At 34.9% G+C, this 25,836-nt stretch overlaps 1 protein-coding gene across 1 annotated transcript in view; it reads right to left on the bottom strand.

The window, feature by feature from the left end:
- Positions 1–1,827: 1,827 nt before the first annotated feature.
- Positions 1,828–25,836, bottom strand: part of ALKBH8 (alkB homolog 8, tRNA methyltransferase) — a 50,995-nt gene continuing 26,986 nt past the window's right edge. Inside the window, 6 exon segments of the mRNA XM_033121820.1 lie at positions 1,828–3,122; positions 3,125–3,242; positions 4,147–4,296; positions 10,719–10,975; positions 13,435–13,586; positions 22,359–22,465. Coding sequence (XP_032977711.1) covers positions 2,698–3,122; positions 3,125–3,242; positions 4,147–4,296; positions 10,719–10,975; positions 13,435–13,586; positions 22,359–22,465 — 1,209 coding nt within the window. The 3' untranslated portion in view covers positions 1,828–2,697.

Genomic DNA, 25,836 nt, shown 5'->3' on the forward strand with positions numbered 1-25,836 from the left:
AAAGTTTACTATTATCTAAGTGGTCCAAATGATATCAGTTTGACCTCCAGAGGGCCTGGAAACTAAAGGTCAGCCACATAGATGGTCAACCATGTCTATGTGATTGAAGTCCCAACAAAAACTGAATACTAAGGCTGAGGTAAACTTCCCTGGTTGGCAACACTCCATGTGTAGTGTCATACACTGTTGTGGGAGACGTCACCTCTGCTCACAATTTCACTGGAAGAGGACAACTGAAAACTCCATGGACCTTTCCTGGACTCAGCATTTCTTCCCTTGGCTGACTAATCTTTACCCTTTTGATGTAATAAACTGTGACCAAGAGTATAACAATTTCAGTGATTTCTGTGAACCCTCCTAGCAAATTATCAAACTTGAGGGTGCTCTTGGAACCCCTGAACTTTGTAGTTGGTCAGAAGTGAGGGTAGTCTTAGAGACACCTGAACTCTGTAAAAATCATATAGTATTATTTTGTGTATGGCTTCTTTTACTCAGTATTATGTTTCCGAGGTTTATTTGTAATGTAGCATGTAAACATAGTTTATTCACTTTTGTTCCTTGCATAAGTAACATAATGAATTGACTATTATTTACTCATTCTACTGCTGATAGATATTTGGGTGTTTTTTTTTTCAATTTTGCACTATTATTATTGATAGACGTAGAAGGAAAAAAATAGACAAATCCACGATCATAGTGGGAAATTTTGATACATCCAGTGCAACTGGTAAGAACAATCAGACAAAAAAAAAATCAATAAGAACTTAGATTTTTATCACACAATTAACAAATTAGATTTGACATCACTCAATACCTAAAACTCCTGTGAGCCTTCTTTGGAAGTAATAATAACAAACATTTCTTAAATGCATACTATATTCTTACACTATTCTAAGAGCTCTACAGGTATTATTTCAGTTAATTTTGTAACAACTTTCTAATTGTACAGTTAAGAAAACTGAAGCATAAAAAAGTTAAGGATTTTGCCCAGAGTCCACTAATTAGCCCAGCTAATAATGGCAGATCGAGAATTCAGCTTTGGGAAATCTGATTCAAGAGCCAAAATCTGAATTCCTATACTATTTTTCAACATCTTCAATTTTCTATCTCGAGTTAATTTTAGTATTTGCATCTTCCTAGAAAACCACCTATTTTATCTAGATTTAAAATTTATTAGCATGAGTTGAATTTCAAATTGTGATATAAAGTCTTAGAATCTGTATCAGAAATAAAACTATTTTAGCCCTATATTCTTTTTTACCATATCATAAACCTCATGTAACTCATCTGGAGGGAACAATTATATTCTTGTATTGAAATTCCATGACAAAAATAATCATTGTCTCATGTAAGACCTACTATTGATCACCACGGGTTTCTGAAAGTTTGATGCCTGAAGGTAAGTATCACTAACATTTAGTAACAGGATATTAATTGTCAGGCAGCCTCATTCACAGAAAGCAATTTTCTTTTAAAAGTAATCATCAGCATTACTAATATAAAAGCAATACATGCTGGGAGTAAAATATTAAAAAAAAAAAAAAAAAACATTTTCGTCTACATGATAATTTGACCTATAGTTAACTTTATACCTTTGTTCCTCCTGGAAACTTGACCTATAGTGGTAAATTAATGAGGGTAACTATGAAATATTTGGTAAAAAAATAACCAGATTGCACCTGAATTGGAACAAACTATGAACGAATTAGAAATACCCAATAGTAACACCATAGCTTTGGCTGTAAGGGCATAATTAGGTCTCACTGACAATTCTTACTTTTTAAAATTTTTTATTCATAAAAGAATTATTAAAAGAGAATATTTGGGTTGCCTTTAGCACCTAGATCAGTGCGTTAGGAATACCAATTAACTCTTGGTAATAAACCACAGCCAGGATGGTAGTTATTTCAGCACTTTAAAATTAATCTTTTGTTGCCAGGTTAAAACTCCACTCGTTTTATTTTTTTCCCATGGCATTTATCACTATCTGGCATGTAGCCTATATTTATTTATTTGTTTGTCTGTCTTCCCTTCTAGAATGTAAGCCCATGAGGGCAAGGATTTTGTCTTTGTTGTTGACTGCTCCCCTCCCAGTACTTAAAATAGTAACTGGTACATAATAGGTGTTCAATAAATAATTGTTGGATGAAGCTCCTACTGACGTATGGGTATTATCTGATTGACTAAATTTTATCTACTATGTGTCATGCCCTATACTAGTAAGGTGTGGTGACAGAGTGTTTATCCTCTACGATTTTATGGAACTAACAATCACAGATAAAATTTCAGACAATTTTTTAAAATAGGAATTTTCTTTATTAAAATGTTATATGATTACTTCACTATGATTCTACATAATGTAATTCATTTAGTAACATTTTATAACAAAAATCTACCTTCAAAACGCTGTACTCTTACCCCAGGATCCCAAATACTTCATGAACTTCTTTGATCACTTTAAGAAACCATCCCTGTTCCTCCCTATAGGAGAAGCGCACATTTATGGATAAAATGAGGTCGTCAGCAATAGTAGTACCCTATTTCCTAACTGATCTCTTCTTCCAAATTTCTCTCAACTACACTGCTTTAGTACTTTTGTACAAGTTTTCTCTTTAACTAAAAATATGGTTAATTTAGTCTCCTTTTTTAAAAAAGCTGAGCATTTCTTCCCTGTATACGGTATGTTCATAAAGATAATCAGACCTTTTGAAGAATCACACACCAGTTCCCCTGATCATAGTAGCTTTGCAGAATACTGACATTACTCAGAGTTTGGCAGGCAGCTTCCAATTCGCCCTCACAGAACACATGGTAGTAACGGTGAAACACAGGACTTGGGCCATGGGATCCTATCGGATCAAATGGCTCAACAGGTTTGTCTTTACTAGGATTTCCCTTAAGGTGCCAGGGAACCAGTAAGTCTTGAGAATGAAAAGAAGTCCGGTTAGTGTGAATGGGTAGCTTGGAATTAGTTACTTTCCTTGAATTCTGAGAGTCACTGATGGAGGGGGCAGAACTGGCTGAATCTTGATTGCCCACGTCGGGCATTTGTTCCACAAGCAACTCTTGCACTGATGCGTCATCGAGGATCTCCTCATTTTTCACTTGGCCAATTCTGTTTCTCTGAGATACTTGGATTTCTTCTTCTTATATTCTTGTTCCATTGCCCAAACATAAATGAGTGCCTTCCCACCAGGTCTCAGGAGTCGAACAAGCTCTTGGAGAGCTGCCATTCTGCGCTCCTAGCAAAAAACATATTGCCATTTATCAACCAGGAGGAGACATAGGGAGAAAACAGGAAAATATAACTGACTATAGGACTGTTTTCAATTAAGATGAACATCCCAGAAAATCTAACAAAATATATAAACAAAAAGGGAAAAAAAGGGGGGGGGAATTTTGTTCTATAATTGAGTAAAAAAAAAAGTACTGAAGAAGTAGGAAAAGGAAATTTTTATTTATATTAATAAAATAGAGGCATAGAAGGTTTTCCATTCTGTTTTGTGTTGAATTCAGTTAAGGCCATAAGGTATACTGAAACTGCTGGTGACTCCAGTACAGGGTGATCTATAAACTTATTGTTTAGACTGGGGGAGAAATCACTGACACCAGGAAAAGTAAGATTTTTTTCCCAAAAGAAAAATATAAAATTCACTTATTTTAAAATTAGGAACAATATGTGATTAATTACAGACATCAGTGACATCTATTACCAGCTAAGTATCGAAGTTTTGAGGAAAGAGGAAAAGAGGAAAAGTAGAATGGGAAAGAAGTGAGATTCAGATGTCAGGGATGAGAGTGACAGCTGAGAAAGAAAGGTGGGAAATAGGGAAGAGGCTCAGAGGCGCTCTTAAAGTCTGTTTGTTACAGTCAAAATTTAAAGATGAGTAAGACCCATGGTAGAAAAAAGCAGACACATGCAGCAATAAAAACACAGAGTCCCAGCAGGCTTCTGGTAAACTAAGTACAACTCCCACGTAACTCATCTCCACTCCACATGCTCTCTTAACAAATGGGGCAAATTGTATGACAAGAAAAGAGAATGGAAAGAAAAGAAAAGCTAGTACAGGGTCCCAAACCAGTAAAATCCATGAACATTTCCTGCCACTTTTAGGTTACAAGTTCTTGGAGAGAGACAGTACTTACTGCTGTCGCGAAATGGTGAATAACAGCAATGGAAATGCAGGCATCACAAGCCCCACTGCGGATGGGTACGGCCAACGCATCACAGACAAAGGCCTGAAACTGCCTCTCTCTACAAATGTCCACAAGGTTTTGGCTACGATCACAACCAATCTATAACGGAGAAAGAATTTTGTAACACCTTGTTTAAATGTCGTGAGAAATTAAGAACAGGGGGTTTATTCCTTACCATGGAGTTCTGAGACAGATTTCATATTCCTTGTGAAATGGTCTAAAGGCCATATTATCAGGTCTTACAGCCAGTGCAAAAGTCACAATATATAATTTACAGAGGGGCAGCATTTATTACCTTGATAGGTATCAAACAGAACTCAAATTAGTGAATGGAAACGAATAACTAAAATAAAAACGACATTGGTAGACATGGGAGGTCCAATTGGCATCTAATTGATCACCATGCAGAATCCAGATCTCTTTGCAATATCTATCACACATAAAAATGTAAATTACCCCATAAACATTGACATATATATAGTCTTTGGGGGCAGCTACAAATAAGAGGATCTAAGGTTATCTCTCATTCCTATATAAGATATACTCTGAGGGCCAGATAGCAGGGAAATAGCTGATTTTCCACCTGTTTCTTTGTAGTTTTCATATGTGTTACTTGTACAATCAGAAAATAAAATTCCCGAAACAATAAACAAGTAAAATAATTTATTCTCTTTTTTAAAGCTATTGAGTCTTGTTCTGCTCAACACCTAATATATATATATATATATATATATATATATATATCTCAAGAAATAAAGTGCTGAATTCAAAATTTGTAAAATGATATTTAATTAAATTTTTTAGTACAACCAACCGTCCTATGGGAATGAAAACACTGAAGGCAGCTGGCAAACATCCTTTCATCTCTCCAAGCAGGTAAGGCCTCACATGCTTTGTGCATGTGTCTGGTACTATGGGAAGTGTTTGGAGGTTGGGACTGCCTATTTTCTCTCTAGTTTTGTTGTTATTGTTTTTGTACACAGGTTTACTGTTTAGTTATACGAATGCCATGTGTGTATGTGTGTGTGCGTGTGTGTGTGTGTGTTGAGAGAGAGAGAGCATGCATGTATGCACGCAAGGTGCACATGTAAATTGAGGAAAGGGTGGGAGGCTTTAAGAAATTTTAAATCACTACTAATCATCCCCAAATGTTTCTTATTAACCCAGTCTCCACAACAGAGAAAAGATCTGTACAAGCAGATTTCATCAAACAGAAGTAGCCACCTCAAGCTTATATTTACTCATTTGAATTTTTGACGTAGTAAACACTGATCATTCAGGTTCCCTCAATCCATCTGAGAATAAAGAATATGAATCTTCATGTCAAACAAGTCTTACTGAGTTAAATCACACGGCCATGATAGCCATACTTAGTATGAATTTGCTCAATTTCTAATTGGTATTAAACAGCCCCTATATTCTACCCCAGAGATGCATTAATTTCTGAGGTATAATAAAAGGTACCAAGCTAGAGGTAAAGTATAGCAATTTCCCTTTGACATATTTTAAGATGGAAAAGTACTAAGGGTCCATTCATAACAACAGTGGCACGGTTCCCTTTGCTCCCTTTACCTGTGTAAGATACACAACTTGCTTATTTTTTTATTTATTTCCATCCATATTCTATGCCATTGAACCATCATCAAGATAACAATACCACTCAAGTAACACATTATATTTTGGTGCTTGCCAGCTTTTGTTACAATAAAGAGCTCAGTTCATGGAATCAGAAGTTTCAAGTATGCCCAATTCTGACAGATGGCTATACCTTGCTAAAAGTCAACAGGAAGAAATCCAACTTGCTTGTAAAACAAATCCCCAGACACAGAGCTTGATAATTATTCAAAAGAGGAAAGTTAGTATCTGAGAACCACAGATAAAACAGAACAAGAACAGCAGCGAAACAAAATCAGAGCAAATGTCCTTTCTCTTCCCACCAGGCTCTTATGGTTATTTGTACAGAGCACTCCTTTTTGCCAACAAGAGAGCGGGGGCAATTTCGGTCATAAAGCACCAGGTCCTATGTAGAGTCTCCACTGATCAGTGACCTGACTTGTGCCCAGCTCAGCACTTTCATCTTCCACTTATTTTGCGTGAGTCTTCCATATATGATAGTCAAATCATCACTATTTCATTCTCTCCCCTTTCTATTTTTAAATTGTCCTAAGTTTTTATACTAAGGATAGTACCAAGTATTTGAAATTCTCCCTAATAATACTGTATAATGTCAGCAACAGGACCGAAAATGGCTTATTTCTGAATACTCACTGATATTAAAAGACTCAGGTAAAGCTACATACTTCTGTGTGTTGGATGGAGATCAGTGACATAAAAACATATTGCTTGAGCTTAAAATGGATACTTACACTCCTATAAAAGTATATTTTTAAATCTTTGACAAAGCATAACATGTAGTTCTGGAAGTACAGGTAAAAATTTTAAAAAAAAATTCAACTGAGTAATCAAAGGTGCAAACTAAAACAAGTTTCCATTTTTCTATTAAAGTATCAAAAATTTTACAACCAAAGTGCACCACAGTGATAACAATGTGATAAAACTTACTCTCATAAAACGTCAGTGACAGTACAAATTGGCTCAACCAATTTCAAAAAGCAATTTGGCAAACCATTTTTTAAGGAAGTTAAAAATGTTCACAACTTTTGACCCAATAATTATTCTTCTAAAAATTTATCCTAAGAAAATAGTCCAAAATATAGAAAAAGCTAAATAGGCTAATAAAATTGCCTTTCACTGAGTACCCACTATGTATGAAAGTAGATTCTTTGCATTAATATAATTAGCCCTCATAACACACCTTGAGTTAAGTACTATTACCACCGTGTTACAGATGAGGAAACGTCATCTCAAAGAAGATAAGCCATTTGCCCAAGTTGAACAGTAAAGTAGTAGAGCAGGGATTTAAACCTAGGTTTTTCTCATACCCAAAATCCATATTATTTCTTTCTGTCACATTCTCTCTCAATATACATGTTCATTACAGTTATTTATAATAACTCCTAACTAAACACAATCAAGTGTCAAGTAAGATCAACAACCTCTTAGAATATTATAAAGTCCATGAACTATGTAAGGTTACATGTCAAAATGGAAATATTATTGAATAATATAAATGAGTTATCAAATTTATGCACACTATGAGTATATAAAAATTTTATGGGAAAAACACTGGAAGGACATTCTCACAATAAACTGGTTTATTAGGGTATTACCTTTCCTTTCATCCATTTTCTGAATTATGGCTATATTATTTTTATCTCTTAAAAATACATATGTTTAAAACTATTAAGAAAATATGCAATTATAGGAAAACCAGACTGGTAGGATATAAAGTTCAGAGAAATAGGTAAAGGCAGTAAAGTACAGTGAAAAGAGCACACTAAAATGCAGATTTGAATTCTGGCTTCAGCAATAACTAGCTGAACAACCTAAAAAAGCTACTTTATATCTCAGAGCCTCTTTTTCCCATCATAAAAATACCGAATTCTCAAGGTCAGTATGAGAACCAAACAAGACAAAGATGATGTTTAATAAATATTTCATTAAGCATAAAAATGCTATGCAAATGTTAGTTACTGTCAGTATGTGGAAGAAAGGGTGAGCAAAAACTCTTGTCCTGGATCCAGACAAGAAGAGGCATCCACGAATCCTAAAGGGACCTTCCTCTGAGTTAAAGCCCACCCATTTTGATGTTACATTCCTTCAAGGTTGCAGAACACAGCACTGTATGTATTCTGGTTTTCATGTAAGAAACTGAAGGTGAATTCACAGGTTTGCTCCTCACCATTCAACAAACCATTAATAAGCTTCTAATACGTACCAAGTAAGTGGGCAACAAAAACAGACACGATTGCTGTCATGTCTGAGTTTATAGCCTGGTGTTGTCTGTCACCACAGCTAGCCTTTAAGGTCTCTCTTAGCACAGCACCAGAGTGTGGACTCTGGAGTTGGAGCTGAGGTTCTGATGTTTGCCCTGACACCATTTAACCTTGGGCGTGTCTACCTGACTGAGCCCAGTTTTCTCAATTGTAAAATGAAGACAATAGTGCCAATCTCATACACCGAGTATGTGAGACAACACAGCACCGCACTTAGCACACAGCTAAATGCTAGTTTCCTTTCTGTTGGTTCCTTTACTAGGGTGGTCAAAGGTTAAATAACAACAAAACAACACACAAATGTACAGAAGAGGCCCAGATAAACATACCTCCAATTCTTATAATTATCAATAGACTTCTGACATTATTATTAATGTAATTCCAACTATTTACAGCAACCAGGAAAGTCCATACCACGTATTAGGTTATCTAAGAAACACATCTGGACCGAATGTACTGAGATCAAAGCACAGAACAATCACTTAGAGAATGAGGCAGGCCATGCTCTGGCGATATACACCTCATTTATTATTGGTACTGTTATAAAGGCAATAAGTCTCTTGAAAGTATAAAATCTTTGCTTATAAAATTTAACTCTAAAAATAAAGTCAACAGCTAGTTGACAGAAATGAAAAGTAACTGAAGAAATCTAAAAAAGAAATGGTTCTTAGCCAGAAATGTAAAATTTCTGAATTAAAGAGACGAGCAAGCTCAGTCATGGTTGAGACGAGATAAGAACAGATTCACAACATACACTTCTTACAGAAATGAAAAGCAGTTCATAAAACTATTTCCATGAAACCCCAGCTGGTATTTTAAAGATGCATTTTGTTAAGGAAATTGTAGGTAAATTGATATTAGTAAAGTTTTAGATTCTGAGACTATATCCTACATTTAAAGAGCTAGCATGAATGTCTCAGGTCACATCCCCTCATGAATGTCAAAAATGCACACATTTTCATGTTCAAAGATGGCTGCTCAAAATGCACTCAAGTATCATTGCTCTATCCAGGTTGAAGCTTCAGCAGCTTAAAGAAGCAGGCTTCCCTTTTATCATAAATAATTCCATTGCTGGTATAACGAAAACCAGAAAACTACAACTAGACAAGTACATTTCATTCATTCATTAAACCAACACTTACTGAGCCTTCCCTAGAGGACAGACAATGCAGTAACCTTCAGGAATAGCAGACAGGAAGGAATGCATGCAGACCTCCGCTGATAAAATGAATGTAGGAAATGGGGAGTGAGTGTATTGTGATTTTCCACTCATTCTAAATACAACCCCTTGAAGCAGCTTCCTTCAGCTTTTAGTTTAGTTACCTGTTCATCAAGTAACTGTTTTTCTCAATTGTAAAACAATGTTATCATTATGACTAAGTCAGTAAGGTTAACTTCAATCAAGTTTCACAACCACAAATGATTCTTAACTAGATAAAGCCATGGGTTATCTATCATCAAGAAAGTGCAAGAACAGTGCTTACCGAGAAACATTTTTGTACAGTACCCTAAAACACCTGAAGATACCACACTGTTTTGAACTTAGAGTTGTGATTTTAAGCGACACATCAAAAGCTTATTTCCTTTTCAGCATGAAAAAACTTAACTAACTAGACCTTATTCTTTAAACTAAGATGTAATTGTAAGCATGATGACAATATTTGTCTTATCTTGATGAAAAACTATTCGTTGATCTGAATACACAAACTCTAGCTTTCCTCAACTGTAGTAGTAACTTTCTTTATGTAGGTGCACAATATCTATGATGAAGTAAAAATGAATTATAAGCAATCTGACATACTACAATAGCCCGTGAATGTAGACTGCTCTCGTTCTCCTTACCTACTCCCCTTCTCTAGTCTAGCTCTCCTAATCTTGAGAAAGGGAAGCTCCAGTGCTCATAGAGCAGTGGTGACATAAATATTTACAACAATGCACTATGTGGGGAGAACTTCCTAATTCCTAGCACAGCAGGAAAAAAGAGTGGTCCGCAGAAAAGGAAATTATAGCAACTGAACAGAAACTTTGGTATGGGACAAGAAGTGGGTTCGAATCCTGGATCTAGCATTGCAACCTCGGGCAAAATTTTAAATCTGCTTTAGCCTTAGTTTCTTCAACATTAAAACACCAATGAATAGCAATCTTTTTTTTTTTTTTTTTTTTTTTTTTACTATGAGTAAAAGAACACTGGATTTCGAGTCAGTTCCACTTATGTTCCTAATTATGACATCAGGGAACTAATATAACATCTGTGAGCCTGTTTCTTCACTTATAAAAGATAGGTGAAAATGTTTGCTTTATCTTTCTCATACCTAGGAGGATCTAAGCAAAGAAAATGGTTTCTATAAAAATCCTTTCTAATGTGTAAGGAGTTTATATAAGATAGTTTTACTAACAAAATAATCTGCTTAGAAAGCAAAATCTAAAGGGAGAAAAAGAAACACAAACAACAGCATGCCCGTAAATTTCTAGGAGAATAAAAAAGAATGGGAATGTTCATTAATTTTCAATTTGGTGGTTATAACTTCTCTGCAATCTAAAAAAACAGCATTATATCACAAAAAAGGAGGTGATAATAACCCTTACAAATAAAGTAGAAAGAAAGCCAGAAGCAACATTACTTGCCATATATAACTCCTTATTGATGCCAAGATACTTCCCATTTCCACATCCAATATCAGCCACTAACGAACCACTTGGCAAGGCTTTCAAAAACTCCACGATGTGTGGCCAAGGGGTATGTCTCGTGCTGCTGAAGTGCCCGGCGATCTCTTCGTAAACTCGGTGGACATATTCTTGCTCCAGTTGGGAGGCTTCTTTATCACTCTCTGGAAATGATGGGGGAGGCTCCTTCATCTGGCTGTCACAGACCAAAGGGTAACCTAATGAAACGATAAGGCAATATAAACCTTTTCTTTTTATCCAAATGATTCATAAGGTCTTGTGACTTTTTGACTTTTTAAAAAGAAATAGCAAATCAATCCAAATTGGATGATTAGGGATAAGTAGGCTCTGATTTCTCAGTTATAAAAGTAGCTCTTACCTAGCAAGTTCAATTAAATGTGTGATGGATCTAATATAAAAAGAAGGGGGAAAACTCCATTTGCAACAAAACATGACTGCAATTCTGCATGCCTTATAATGGAGATGCCTATTTCACCTTGGGATTAAGGGTCCTCTTACTCAGGAAAGCATCCTGATGGGCCTGGCCTAACCAGAAGAAATTTAGCTAAGTTAAGATTTAGGGTTTTACTCGTGGCAGGTAAAGGACATAGGTGTTCTGGGGGAGGCACTAGGACTCTCAGAAGAACAAGACCTAGAAGCAAAATGTCATTTGGCAATAATCACAAGCGTTTCATGAACACTATTTGAAGCAGTTTATATGCATTGTCTCAATTCTCCCAGTACCTATGCGATAGAGACTATTACACCCATTTTACAGATGAAGGAGCTGAAGCACAGAATGCTAAATCACAATCCCAAAGTGACAAAGACAGTAAGTCACAGAGCCAGGATTTGAACACAGGCAGTGGAGACTCCAGAGCTCACGTTCTCCATGATTACACTGCATTGCTTTCTTTCATAGAATGAGCAATTCCTAAGGAGAACACCACCAAGTAGAGGAGATGACAAGAGCAAATATAGGATACGATTAATTTTGTTGTTTCCCGTTCTCTGATATAATGTCTAATCCTTATTTTAAATCCTTGCCTGTTCTCTGCTGTGCTATAATTTCCTTTGTCTTCAGCTAAAGTTTGTGACACACAACATCTTTTTATGGGTAGTATTCTAGAGAATAAAAGAAGGAGGAGTAGTATTCCTAGGAAAACCACAGACAAGACTAAAATCATAATTAGAATAGAATTGGGCTATAGGCATTGATGGCTTCAGAAGTTTTCCCTAAATATACCTAGAGTATGTCAAACCTTGAGAAAGCCTACAATGGGGATGAGAGTATCTAGTCCCTACAATGTGTGAAGTTCTAAACATTTTAAGTGGACGTTTAAGAAAAGGGCAAATCCAGAAAGCTTGAAGGCTCTAAAACATACATGTGGAAACAAATGGGTTACATTATGGTGGTTAAATCAGAATTACAATTACACTACACTAGTCTTAGTAAAATGTTATCCTCTTGGAAATTATGAATATCTAAGTAAAGGGAGTACCAATCTTTATCACTTAAAAATCCATAATTTTGACCAAAAATATCCAAAGATGGCCTTGAACTTTAAAAAAGTCTATAAACTGAATATACAAACAGAGCTTCTTATAGCAACCTTTACGTTCAATTAATGCCCATAACAAAGATACATTTGCATAAGAAAACAAACTTGTCTCTCCAATTAGACTTCAAGTTACTTAAGAACAAGTGCCATACTTTATTTTTCTATACTTTGTAAAGCTATTGGCAATGTTAGACCAAATACTTAATAAACATCTTTTCATTGATTAAAAAAAAATTTGATGTTTTAAGGCCCTGATGACACTGTTAGCAAAAGAAACAAAACCTGTTTAAAACTTCACTACCATCAATATAACAAATATAAAAAATAAAAATAAAATATTTATTGAAAGATATCAAATGTAGATTTCCAGTTTTCTATCAGGATAACATCTTATAAATATAATAAGGGTTTTTAATTTAAAATGTTTTTAAGATTATGACTAACTCCAAAAGCTTTTGCTAGATATCGCCCATAACTGAAACCCCCAGGACGCAAAAAGGATCTTATTATCACTGTCATCATAAAATAAATGAAAGTGGTTTTTGTTCATTGAGTTTAAGAAATATAGGTCATAATGTACTTGTATAGACAATTCAGAATAACATCTTCTTGACAAGTTTTTGAGCATTTCTTCTATTACCGTCTAGCTTTCCAAACTGACCTAGACCACTGTTTATAGCCCTAAAGTTATCTACTTAGAACAATTTCTCACCTCCAATTTCCCTGTTGAGTTAAAGAGAAGTAGTTTAGAAACCTGACAAGCTGTTTTCAACAAAACCTCTTTTTTAAAGTCCTATGATTGTAGCACACTTACCTGTGACTTCAATTAAAAAAAAGATATATATATATATATATATATTTATTTGGCATCCAACTATGCTCAAGTACTATGTTTTGCGGGGAAAAGATGCATAAGAAGCAGTCCCTGGCTTCAAGGGATATAAATTCTAGTGGGGGTAATTCCGGAAAGTACACGTAAGTACAATACCAGGTTCAAGGTGGGAAATGCCACTAGAGAAGTTAAAACAAAGTTCTGCTTGGTTCTGATGGGACTTGAAAAGATTTTCGTACTAGCTTTATTCCAGTTTATAACAGAACCAAAATCATATACTTACTGCAGTGACAGGGTGTTTGCCTCACTTTCCTAAATGTAAACGATGTCCGTACTCCTCTCTTGTTTAAAGTTAAGTCCCCAACATCACTGGTGATAATTCCACTTTTGCGATTCTTAGATGCTTGAACAGTATCAAATTTTCTGGGTGTGATTCTAAAAACAACAGTCAAAATAATTTATTTAAAGACTGTACTCATAAAAATATTTCAGGTCCTTTAAAAACATTAAGGGACTAGAGTAAACCTAGAAGAATTTATTGAAAATATCTATTTGATTCCCTTAATTGTTAAGCATTGAAGAAAAAAGAAATAGAAATCTCGTCTTTTATGAAGTTATTGTCAAGGTAATCACATTAAAGAATATATAGCTAACAAATTATTCAAGGGGAAAAATGGAATAATAACAAATATTAAATAATACAATTCCAAGAAGGAGGAAAAAACCCAAGAAACAGATGGGGCAAAGAGGAAACAAATACATGGTAAATGTAAATCCAATATCAGTAATTATATTAAACATACAAAGACTAAAAATTTAAACAACAAAGATTTTCAGACTGGATTAAAAAAGTAAAATCCAGTTATATGCTGATTACAAAAGACACACCTTAAGTATAAGGATGGAGAACAGTTGAAAATAAAAAGACAGAAAAAAAAGATAACATACAAAAATAAAATATTTTATACATACAAAACAAAATAGACTTTAAGGCAATAAGTATTATTAGAGATAAAGGGGCATGTCATAATGTTAACAGGGTTAATCCAACAGAAAAATATTGAAGACTTCTATATTTGTATGTACCTAACTAATAACAAAAAGAGACAAATATGTAACTATCATTGGAGTTTCAAGTCCATCTTTCTCAGGAAGTGAAATCTAGTTGAGGGTCAAGGACATCAACATCAGAAAAAACAGATCATAGAAGAGTGCATGATTAACTCTTAAGTTTTGTAATATAAATACAATAAGTAAAACAAAGATTAAAAAATGAAAAGAGAAATACAAGCCATTGTGGATTATAAAAAAATTTAAAGCGGCTCTTTGGAGTAAGATCAAATTTTCGAATGAGAAAAAGGAATCATTTGGTAAGAAAATACTGCCTTTTTAAAGTTGAATTTACAAATGCACAGATCTTAAGTGTACAGTTCAATGAGTCCTGACAAATGTATACAACCATGTAACCACCACCTCAATGAAGATAGAGAACATTTCCATCACCCAGGAAAATTCCCTTGTGCCCTCTTCTAGTTAATCTTTCCACACCTCAAAGCAAGCACTGTTGAATTCTTTCAGTATAGCCTGTTCTTCAATTTCATATACAGTTAGCACTGTTTTCTGTCGGTTTTGTCTATTCAACAAAATAATTTTGAGATTCATCCATGTTGTATCAGTAGTTCATTACCTTTTCATCACTGAATAATGTTTCATTATATGAACATAACCAGAATTTATTTACCCAAAATCTCCTGTTGATAGATATTTTGGTGTTCCCAATTTGGGACTTTACAAATAAAGCTTCTGTGAACATTCTTTTGTATACATATATAGAAAGTGCCGAAAATATGTATATACATTTTAAGAAAGGAAAACTGTATTAAAATTGTAATACTCAATATACACCGATAACAAAAGATGAATACAAGTCACGTTTGACTTCTGCAATTACAAGAGGTGCTCAAAGTGGTTACCATCAGTGTCCACTTCTAATTACGGTGAACTACTGCTTGAGCAATATCTACCAGTGTCCACTTGTATACATTTTTTTGGCACCCCTGGTGCATATATACATTTTTTTCTTTTACATACACACACACACACACACACACACACACACACACATTCTTTTGCATATATATATATACTGGGATGCCAAAAAATGTATACACGGGACTTGTATTCATCTTTTGTTATCAGTATATATTATTACAATGTGTATACATTTTTGGCACTCTCTGTATAGTCATATTATATATATATAAACTTACTCCTGGGTAAATACCTAGGGGTGAAATTGGTGGGTCACGAGATAAGAAACTACCAGGTATCAAGGCGGTTGAAGATGATTTTATACACTCACTAGAAATATGTAAGAGTTTCAGGCTGCTTGATATTCTCAACACTTGGTATTGTCTGAGTTTTTAATTTTAGCTATTTTAAAGGTGTGGAAAACAGCATGCCTTTTCATTTTCATAATGGTATCTTTTGATGAGTAGAAGTTTTTAATTCTGATGTAGTCATTTTGTCTTTTTCTTTTAGTGTGTTCTGAAATCTTTCTTTAAAAAAACTTTGCCTAGCCCAAGTTTGCAAAAATATCCTCTGTATTTTCCTCTAGACATCTTTTAGGCTTTGCTTTTATACTTAAATTTATGATCTACCTCATATTAATTTTTGCAAATGGTGTGAGGTAGATCAAGATTCATTTTATTTCCACATGACAATACAGTATCATCTGTTGAAAAATTTCCTTTATACCTGTTAGAATGGCTATTATCAAAAAGACAAGAAACAAGGGTTGATGAGGATGTAGAGAAAAGGGAAACCTTGTACACTGTTGGCGGGAATGTACATTGGTGCAGCCACTATGGAAAAAAGTATGGAGGTTCCTCAGAAACTTAAAAATACAACTACCATATGATTTATCAATTCCACTTCTGAGTATTTATCCAAAGGAAATGAAAGCACTAACTTGAAAAGATACATGCATCCCCGTGTTTGCTGCTGCGTTATTTACAATAGCCAAGATATGGAGAAAAACCTAAAGGTCCATTGATGGATAAATAAATTAAAAGTATGTCACACACACACACACACAATGGAATATTATTCAGCCATTAAAAAAAAAAGGAAATCTTGCCATTTGTAATAATATGGATGGACCTTGAGGGCATCATGCTAAGTGAAGTAAGTCAGACAGAGAAAGATAAATACCGTATTGTCTCACTTATATGTGGCAGTAAAACAAAAACAAAACAAAGTTACAGATACAAAGAACAGACTCATAGTTGTAGGGTAGGCAGGGGAATTGTGCAGGGAAGGTGTGTGAAATGGGTGAAGAAAGTGGTCAAAAGGTACAAGTTCCAGTTATAAAATAAGTTAAGTCCTAGAGATGTAATGTACGGTATGGTAACTATAGTTAAATAATAGTGTGTTGTATATTTGAATGTTGCTAGACAGTGACTTAAAAGTTCTCATCATAAGAAAACAATATTTGTAACTATGTAATGATGGGGGTTAACTGGACTTATTGTGATGATCATTTGACAATATATATACATACAGAGAATCATGATGCTGTGCATCTGAAACTAATACAATGTTATATATGTGTGAATTAAATCTCAATTTAAAAAACAAACAAACAAACAAACAAAAAAAAAACGGGCAGCTGGTTAGCTCAGTTGGTTAGAGCATGGTGCTCTTAACAACAAGGTTGCCAGTTTGATCCCCACCTGGGCCACTGTGAGCTGCACCCTCCACAACTAGATTGCAACTACCTAACTTGGAGCTGATGGGTCCTGGAAAAACACACTTAAAATAAATTTAAAAGATTATAAAAAATGAAAATCAGAATTCCCAGGCTGAAAGCTTTTAAATCACATCATAGTTAATTAACGAATTAATTCAGAGTACTGAAAATAAGTATTTTATAGGTCTTGATGCTATTTTAACAAGTGTTTTATTTCATTTTCCAAAAATTAATTTTTTTTTTAAACTTTTATTTATTTTAAGTGTGCTTTTCCAGAACCCATCAGCTCCAAGTCAAGTAGTTGTTTCAATCTAATTGTGGAGGGTACAGCTCACAGTGGCCCATGAGGGGAATCAAACCGGCAACCTTGTTGTTAAGAGCACTGCACTCCAACCAACTGAGCTAACCGGCTGCCCCCCAAAAATTAATTTTTGAATATTGACCTTATCTGCTACAACCTTGCTATATTCACTTATTAGTTTAGCACTTGTGTTACAGATTTCCTAGGATTTTCTATATCCACAATTATAAAGAGTTTTACTTCTTCCTTTCAAATATGTATAATTTTTATCTCTTTTTCTTGACTTATATTGGCTAAGACATCCAACATAGTATTAAATAGAAGTGGTGAGAGCAGATATCTCTGCCCACTTCAATATCTTAGCAAAAAGCATTCAATATTACATGTTAGATGTGGGTTTTTCATAGGTGCCCTTTATCAGACTGAAGAAGTCACCTTTTTGTTTTAGTCTGCCAAGTTTCTATCATGAATGGATGCTGAGTTCTGTCAAAAATACTTTGCATCAATCAAGATGATTATATATATTTTTTTCCTTTGTTCTCTTAATGTGAATTACATTGTTTGGTTTCCAAATGTTAAACCAATCTTGCAATCTTGGGGTAAACTCCACTTGGTCTTAATGTATTTTCTTTTCTATATATTGTAGGTTTGGATTTTCTAATATTTTGTTGGAGTTTTTTTCATCTCTGAAAGATACTGGTTTGTAATTTTCTTATAATATTTTTATCGCTTCACGGCCTTTTGGCTAAGATCAAATGTATAATATCTTTGACATGTTTTGGAGTCAGGGTAATACCAACCTCATAAAACAAATTGTGAGAATGGCTCTTTTAAAAGAACTTGCCCTAAAGGCAATTTTTTAGAAGTAAAAGCAAACAATCATTGCTTGAATTTATACAATTATTAGTCTGATAGCTGAAAATGATTTAAAACTGTGGTGTTGAACGAAATGACAGTCACATATTTTAGAACAATAAGTATCTTGAAACTCTTATTAGTAAACGAATTTCTTTCTTGGGGACTAAGTAGTTCTCTTTTATAGCTCTCAGAAGTCAATTATTTCACTTGCCTAGAGTTAAATCTTAGGCAAAGGTCAAGCTGTACTTAACTGCTTTGGGCACCAATCTCAGATTTGCAGGAACAGGTAATTCATATGTTAAGAATAATGAATTCCTTAAACACCTCAGAACATCTTCTTCCCTGGCCCCTCCCCCCACCCCACACACACTCAAATTATAATCTACTTGGGAAAATAGTAAATAAAAAGATAAAAACATTTTTATAGGTTAAATAATAGTTCAATACTATAGAAAAGGCATTGCAAGGTAGTAGAAGACAATACGGTGTTTTAGGAGTTAAGATACACGACAAGTTATTTCAGGCTAATGTAGTCAGAAAAGCTTTATAAATCATGAAGGAAATAAAAGTTGAGCTGTATAGTATCTTAAAAAAAAGTAAATGGAAAAGAAAAGGAAATTTACTGCATTAAGAGTTAACAAGAGTGTGAAGGGTAGAAGGCATAGTGAAAAGTTGCAGAAAAGGGAGCAAACAAGTTTAGCTGTAACATTATGGTTAAGAGCACAGATCCTGAAGCCAGCCATCCGATCTTGGTTCTGCCAATTAATGGTTTGGTGACTTTGTACAGGTTATGTAACCTCTTTATGCTCCAATTCCTTTTACAAATGGGGACAAAACTATATAGAAGAAACTTTCCAGTCTGGCTGTGTGAGTTCAATGAGTTAATATGTATAAAGCTTTTAGAACAATGTCTGGCACAAAGAAAATGCTCCAGAAATAATTTAAAACTACATAATTCACATAAACTCCTGAAAGAATGCCTTCCCAAGGCCAAACAACCATAAATGAGTGAAGCAGATGGATTTGTTCAGAACACAGTTTGCCATTAAACACTTAGGAATCGTCTTCATTTAAAAAAACAAAGTCTTCTCTTCCATTATTCTTAAAACACATTCTTGCTCTTTCTAGCTTTCAATTTCCTACTTTTAATACAGCCAATAAGTTCAAGAAACATTTAATTTTCATTTAACGCTATTGTAAGATAAAAACAATGGTACACACACAGTGATAAATGACAAGTGATACTCAGCCTTAGTTCTGGGAGTCATAGAAAGTGGTAGGAATTGCAGAGAACGGGAAAATATAGGCCTCATCAGAGGGAAGCCATTGATAATCTCAGCCTTGATAATGCTCCCAAATGATACAGTGGCCCAGTGTGGTCAGGGCTTCTCAATTGTCAAAAGAAACTGAAAATTCAGTATGTTATGTGAAAGCTCCTGATTTTTATATGCAGGCCATTTTTTAAAATATACCATGTGGACGGACCATCACTGCCCCAGCCAAAGAGCCTGGCTGCTGAATCTAACCCACATGCTTACAGTTTGCCACCTTTGATTTAGGGCATGGTGGCTCGAAGAGTAAACTTTTACTAGATCAAATTAAGTGCCTGGAATTAATATTATAGGGCTGTGTTAATCAACCTTTTTCAATTCCTATCCCTCAACAGTGCTTTCTAGTGCTTTTTTTAGCATAGAGATCAAAATATTTTTTATCGAGGTTTATTCCTATAGTTTATGTATACACGAGTATTTCTAAGTGTATTAAATGTGATTTTTTCAATCTATTCCCCCTTCCATCCAGAGATTCCGGTGAGCACCTCGATAGCTGGTATATGATTTGTTTGGTCAGTTTCTCTCTATTCCTGTTTCTATCTGAGCCCCCTCCCTCCCTACAGTTCCCCTCCTGGCTCTCTTCCTAACAAACACTCTCTCTCTCTCTTTCACTCTCTTTCACTCTCTCTCTCTCTCTTTCTCTCTCTCTCTCTCTCTCTCTCTCTCTCTCTCTCTCTCTCTCTCTCTCACACACACACACACACACACATTACAGGCAATGGGTATCAATAGGAGCCTTTAAAAATAACACTTAGGTTTTTTGTTTTTTTCCCTGAAGTTATTGTAGAGAATTTTGATTCTAGAGAAAGGTTTAAAAATAAATATTATCTGCAATTCAATCTTCAAGAGATACTACTCTTAACATTTAACAGCACAATGTGCTTTGAACAAGAGAATATGATCAAACCGGTGTTTAGGAGGACTAATCTGTTACCCAGGACTAATCTGTTACCCAGAACATTACCCATAATCATTACCCAGAACAAACTAAAATATTTTCATAACATGGGCCTATGAAAAGTAATTTTTCATTTTGTATTTGTTGTAATACCATTACTCTTAAGTTTAAATGTTACCAATAGTAAAAATGCTTGAACCTAAAAAAACAAAACGTGAATATTCTCCAAATTCTAGGAAAAACGGAAACCAATGGTTCACATCATCATTTTCATTTCCTGTAGGTAAAAATATTTTAAATGGCCATGAAAAAGACTCAGGCAAATTTAAGTTTCGGAGCACAAAATCAGGCCATCTGTTTTTATGACTCACATTTAGGACAGGTTACAAATTCATTTACATGTTCATTTTCTTAAAATCTTATAAAAATAGATCAGCTAAAATCTCTAAGCAGGACAGCATTGATTAAGTACAGAACTCAGCAGTATTTTCTGTACAATAGATGTAAATTTTGGCAGTGTGACGTTTCCTTCTCAAAAGGCTAAAGATGTCTTCCTGCCAAAAGTACATAACCCATTTCTTTCAGATTAAATTTAATTCAACAAACTCAAATTGAGGGACATTCTAAAAAACAACTGGCCTCCTTAAAAGTATCAATATCATGAAAGACAAAGAAAAGTTCAGGAATTGTTTCAAAGCAAAGAAGACTAAAGATTTCAGGTGTACAATTCTGTGTACACCTGAAATCTACGTAACTTTACTAACGATTGTCACCCCAATAAACAAACAAACGAACAAAAAAGATAAAGAGAACTGACAAGTAAAGGTGATGCGGGATCATGGACAGAATCTTAGATCAGAGGGAAAACCAACCATGAAGTACTGACAAAGACTCTCTGCTTGGCCGAAGTTTAGTTAGACTCCTGTGAGCCCGACTCGGTCTCGTACTTGGGTATGTCCTCCAGGAGCCCAATTTTAACAAGAATTCTGCTAAGTCAGTTTAGCCAGAATCCCCCACCCTTCATATCTGATCCTCCTTGACAGCTGATAGAACTCTTCATTCCCCATTATCCCCCACTAACTGATCGCCCTGGCCTGCCTTCAGCAAGAATCCTATGGTTGATTTAGCCAGAATCCCCGTTTACCACTGAGGTTTCCTCTTAGTAATTTGCTGTCCTCCAAGCCCCATCCCCAAGCCCAGGCTCCTTAGCTATAAATGCCCACTTTTCCTTAGTGTATTTGAAATTGAGCCCAGTTCTGTTCTCAGGTCTCTTTTCTTCTATTGCAAAAGTTCCTGAGTAAAATCTGGTTTCGCTGCTTTAACTACTGGCAGGCTCTGGTTTTTCTGTGACAGCACTATAAAGTATCATTGGTAAAACTTAAAGATTGATTGTACAAGAATATGATATGAGTATTTTATCATCGAATTTCCTGAATTTGAAGATTGCACTGCAGTTTTACAGAACAGGGGTTGGCAAACTATAAATATTTTAGGAGTAAATATTTTACTCCTAAATATTTTAGGAGTAGAGGGACACATACGGTCTCGGTTGCATATTCTTTGTTGTTTTTGTTCTTTACAACCCTTTAAAAATGTAAAAACCCTTATTAGCTCAAGAGCTGTATAATAACAGACTAAGGGCTGAATTTGGCCCACAGACATAGTTCACCAACCTCCAATCGAGAGTGTCCTTGGTCTTAGGAAATATGCAATGAAGCATGTAAGAGTAAAGGGTGATGATGTCTGCAACTGATTCTGATATGATTCAGCAAAAATAATAACATGTGAGAGACAAATAAAACACATGGCAAAGTGTTCATAATTGGTAAATCTAGGTAAAAGGTGAAGGGAGTTCACTGTACTATGCTTGCAACTTTTCTTTAAATTTGAATTTTCTTCAAAATAAAAGGTTACTATTTTTTAAAACGCCATAGATGTCCTTGGGGGTTTAAACCCAGAAGCCTCAATGTGTAGGCATGGGGCATGGTTCTAGTGGCGCACACAGGAAAGAATGAGAGCTCTGACAAAGCCAAAGCCATCCGGTCATCAAGGTCACGTCAATACATACCCATGGGTCCAAAGGTATCTAGATTCTCCTGTCATCACCAGCAAACTCCGACGAGGCAACAAAACCGGCACTGTGACACCATCTGGGTGCTTAAAATCCATGACAATCTTGAAGTAAAGACAAAAAGCATAAAGATTAATCCAAGATGTCATGCACTTCACGGATAAGAATGATTCCTTGATTTCTCACTGTCTTTCTAGGCTAATAGAGATTAAAACATGATAATGCTTACAGAACAGCATAGCACAGTGGCTCTCAAACTTTGGTGCACATAAAAATCAACTGAGTGACTAAAAGACACACTTCATCCACAGAGAGACTCAGCAGGTCTAGGGTGAGGCTCAAAAATCTGCTTTTCTAACAATCACCCCAGAAAATTATGATGCGGGTGATCTGAGGATCATACATACTACGCAAAACACTAGGGTAGTAATCAAATGCGAGCACTTTGGAGCTGAAACATCATATCCTGGCTCTTCCATTTACTAACCATGTGACCTAGGACAACCACTTAATAATCCCTGTGTCTCAGTTTCCTCAACCCTTACAGAGTTCTTTGTGAATTAAATATATAATGATATAAATCACAGTATCTGGCACATAGTCAATACAAAAAATAGTAGCCATTAATAGAATAGTAATTAATAACCCAAGGGAAAATAATCATTAGATGCAGATTCTCAGATAATCCATTTTGCCTTTAAAGTCATGCAATATTTTGGATACTAGAGGCTAATCTATAATAGATAATCAAAGAACACAGGAACATTTTCACTCACTCTTCCCAAGTTGTGCTCAAATATTATTATGAATAGTAATCTATAAAGATACAACACCCAAGAAAATGTTTTTGTCCTCAGAAAGCCAAACACCAAAAGAATTAAGTCTAAACATAGCAGCAGTTGACAAATGTGAATTTAAAAAGCATGCCGCAGAACTTAAAAACCTGCAGTTTTTTAAGTCAACAAATCAATCCATTTGAAAAATAAATATGACAACCAAGTATCAGAGGGTGAACAGAATTTAGCATAGTACCTTCATTAAAGGTAAACTTTGTACCTGGCACAAAGTAAGCATTTAATAACTGTTAGCTACTATTATTATTAATACTATTATTAATAATAATAGTGTATCAAACTAGATAATGCATATGAATATTCTTTGTAAACTACAAAGAATTATACAGATCTAACCTGGTGTTTCCTTTTCTCATCTGACCTTCTAACCTAAGTACTGAAAATAAAGTAAGATGATAGAATTTAATTTTCCAGCAATTATCTGTTCCAAATGATTGCATATAATTTTAAATAGCCATAGTCCCAAAGCATTCTATTTATAAACATGGTAGATGAATTCTGAAGTTTTGGGCGTAAGTGTACTACAACTTCCCTGAAATGTATAAACAAAAGAAGATAAACTAATAGAGGACCGATAGATGGATAGATATTTGATCAAGCATATATGTTAAAATATTAAGTGTAGAATCCAGGTGGTAGGTATGTAGGTATTTATTACACAATTCTTTCAACTTTTCTGTATGAAAATTTTCATAATAAAATGTTTGGAATAAAAACCCATTTTTAAACCAATACAGACAGGTTTCAATATTCTGATAGACGTTAAAGTCTACACATAGGAAAAAATAAGCATATTTATTAATTATTTTATTAGAGTGAATCATTTGTGGCTTAAAAAAATAAAAACTGTCTGGATGAAAACTCTTGATAGGAAAATATTCTGAGACTAGACCCTAATTCATTCATTAGACAAATATTTATTAATCATTGTGTGAGGCATCAAAGGCTGCAATGCTAAATAAGAGACATGTTCTCTGCCCACCTAGGGGTTATAGTTTTGGGCTAATTAATATTCAACATGTTTTACAAATACACAATACATACATATATATATGTGAAATTCAAACACATTCCCTCCTATCAACAGAGAATAATGATTTCAAAATAGGGAAATCTCAGTTTCAACAAATAATTAGAACTGACAAGAGAAGTATGAACATGACACCAGTTAATCTGGAAACACGTTCCTTACTGTTTACCAGTTTATTATAAAAGGATATGATACAGGATACAATGAACACACAGATGTGTTGGGCAACGTATGTGGGAAGGGGCACAGAGCTTCCACGTCGGCTCTGCGCACACCACTCTCCCAGAACCTCCATGTGTGTTCACCAACTGGGAAGTTCTCCAAACCCTATACTGTTGGGATTTTTATGGAGGCTTCATCATGTCGGCACGATCAAGTATTAACTCCATTTCCAGCCCCTCTCCCTGATCTGGAGAATAGGGGGCAGGGCTGAAAAACCCAAGCTTCAAACCATTACTGACTGGTCTTGCTGGTAACCAACCCCCATCCAGAAGCCCACCATTACATCTCATTGTAATCATCTCATACATGTAAGGAGCCATCTCATTACAACAAAAGACATTGCTCTTACCCAGGAAATTCAAAGGGAGTTAGGAACTCAGTTAGGAATCGGAGTGAAAGACAAAATATTAGAACAAAAGATGTTCCTAGTCTCTTATCACTTAGGAAATCACTTGGAAATTATAAGGGCTTTAGGAGTTCTGTGCCACGAACCTGGGGGAGTGAGCAATATATATTTTTTTCTATTATCTCACAGGTATGTAATGTGAGAGTATAATTTTTTAAATTTAGAAAACAATTTTTATTTACGGAATTAAATGTATATTTTCTATGAAAATTAAATTTTTCTTAAAACACTCCATCACACAAATAAAGTATTATCAGTATCACATTTAAAGTATCTGTAGCTTAACTAAACAATGCTTGCTAAAAGACTGAAAAAAAAGATTTTAAAAAAATTCACTAAGGATTCACAATTAGTAATGCTGCCTTGCAACTGCTGAATCACTCTGCCACGTGAGTTTTGCTCCAGAGGAGTCTTTTCCAATTATTCTATTTGGTTTTACCTATTTTCTTTATTTTCTGAGATGGCAGAGTCAATAAAGATCAAATTCCCAGAAAGCTCATGGGGCATGACTGAGGATAAGGTTCACAGAGCAAACAAACGTAAAACCCTAGACATTCTGATCTCACAAAACCTGCACATATCCAAAATATAATAGAATGAAAAACCCAGACACAGCTATCACTCTATTACTCAAGTAAAGATAAGATTCATAACAGAAAAGTACATGAAGGAATAAACAGATCTCCACGTTGGCTACACAGGAAATTGAAGAATATATTGCTACTAGGAACACTTCTGAGAAAGAAGACAAACTTAATCCTGATCCTTAGTGGTTAGAAATAGGCTGAGATCATTAACCTTTTGAAATCCTGAACAGTATATAGGCAAGAGGCAATATAATGTGAAGAAGGACATGGGATTCATAGAGAATGATGAAAACTGAGAGGACATCAGTGTAACTGCAGAAAGTATTTCATGGCCGAGAATTTAGTAGAATAGAGAGAAGTCCACCTATTTCCCTTA

The sequence above is a fragment of the Rhinolophus ferrumequinum genome, chromosome 11 (genome assembly GCF_004115265.2).
Source record: "Rhinolophus ferrumequinum isolate MPI-CBG mRhiFer1 chromosome 11, mRhiFer1_v1.p, whole genome shotgun sequence".
In the NCBI taxonomy this organism is placed as follows: Eukaryota; Metazoa; Chordata; class Mammalia; order Chiroptera; family Rhinolophidae; genus Rhinolophus; species Rhinolophus ferrumequinum.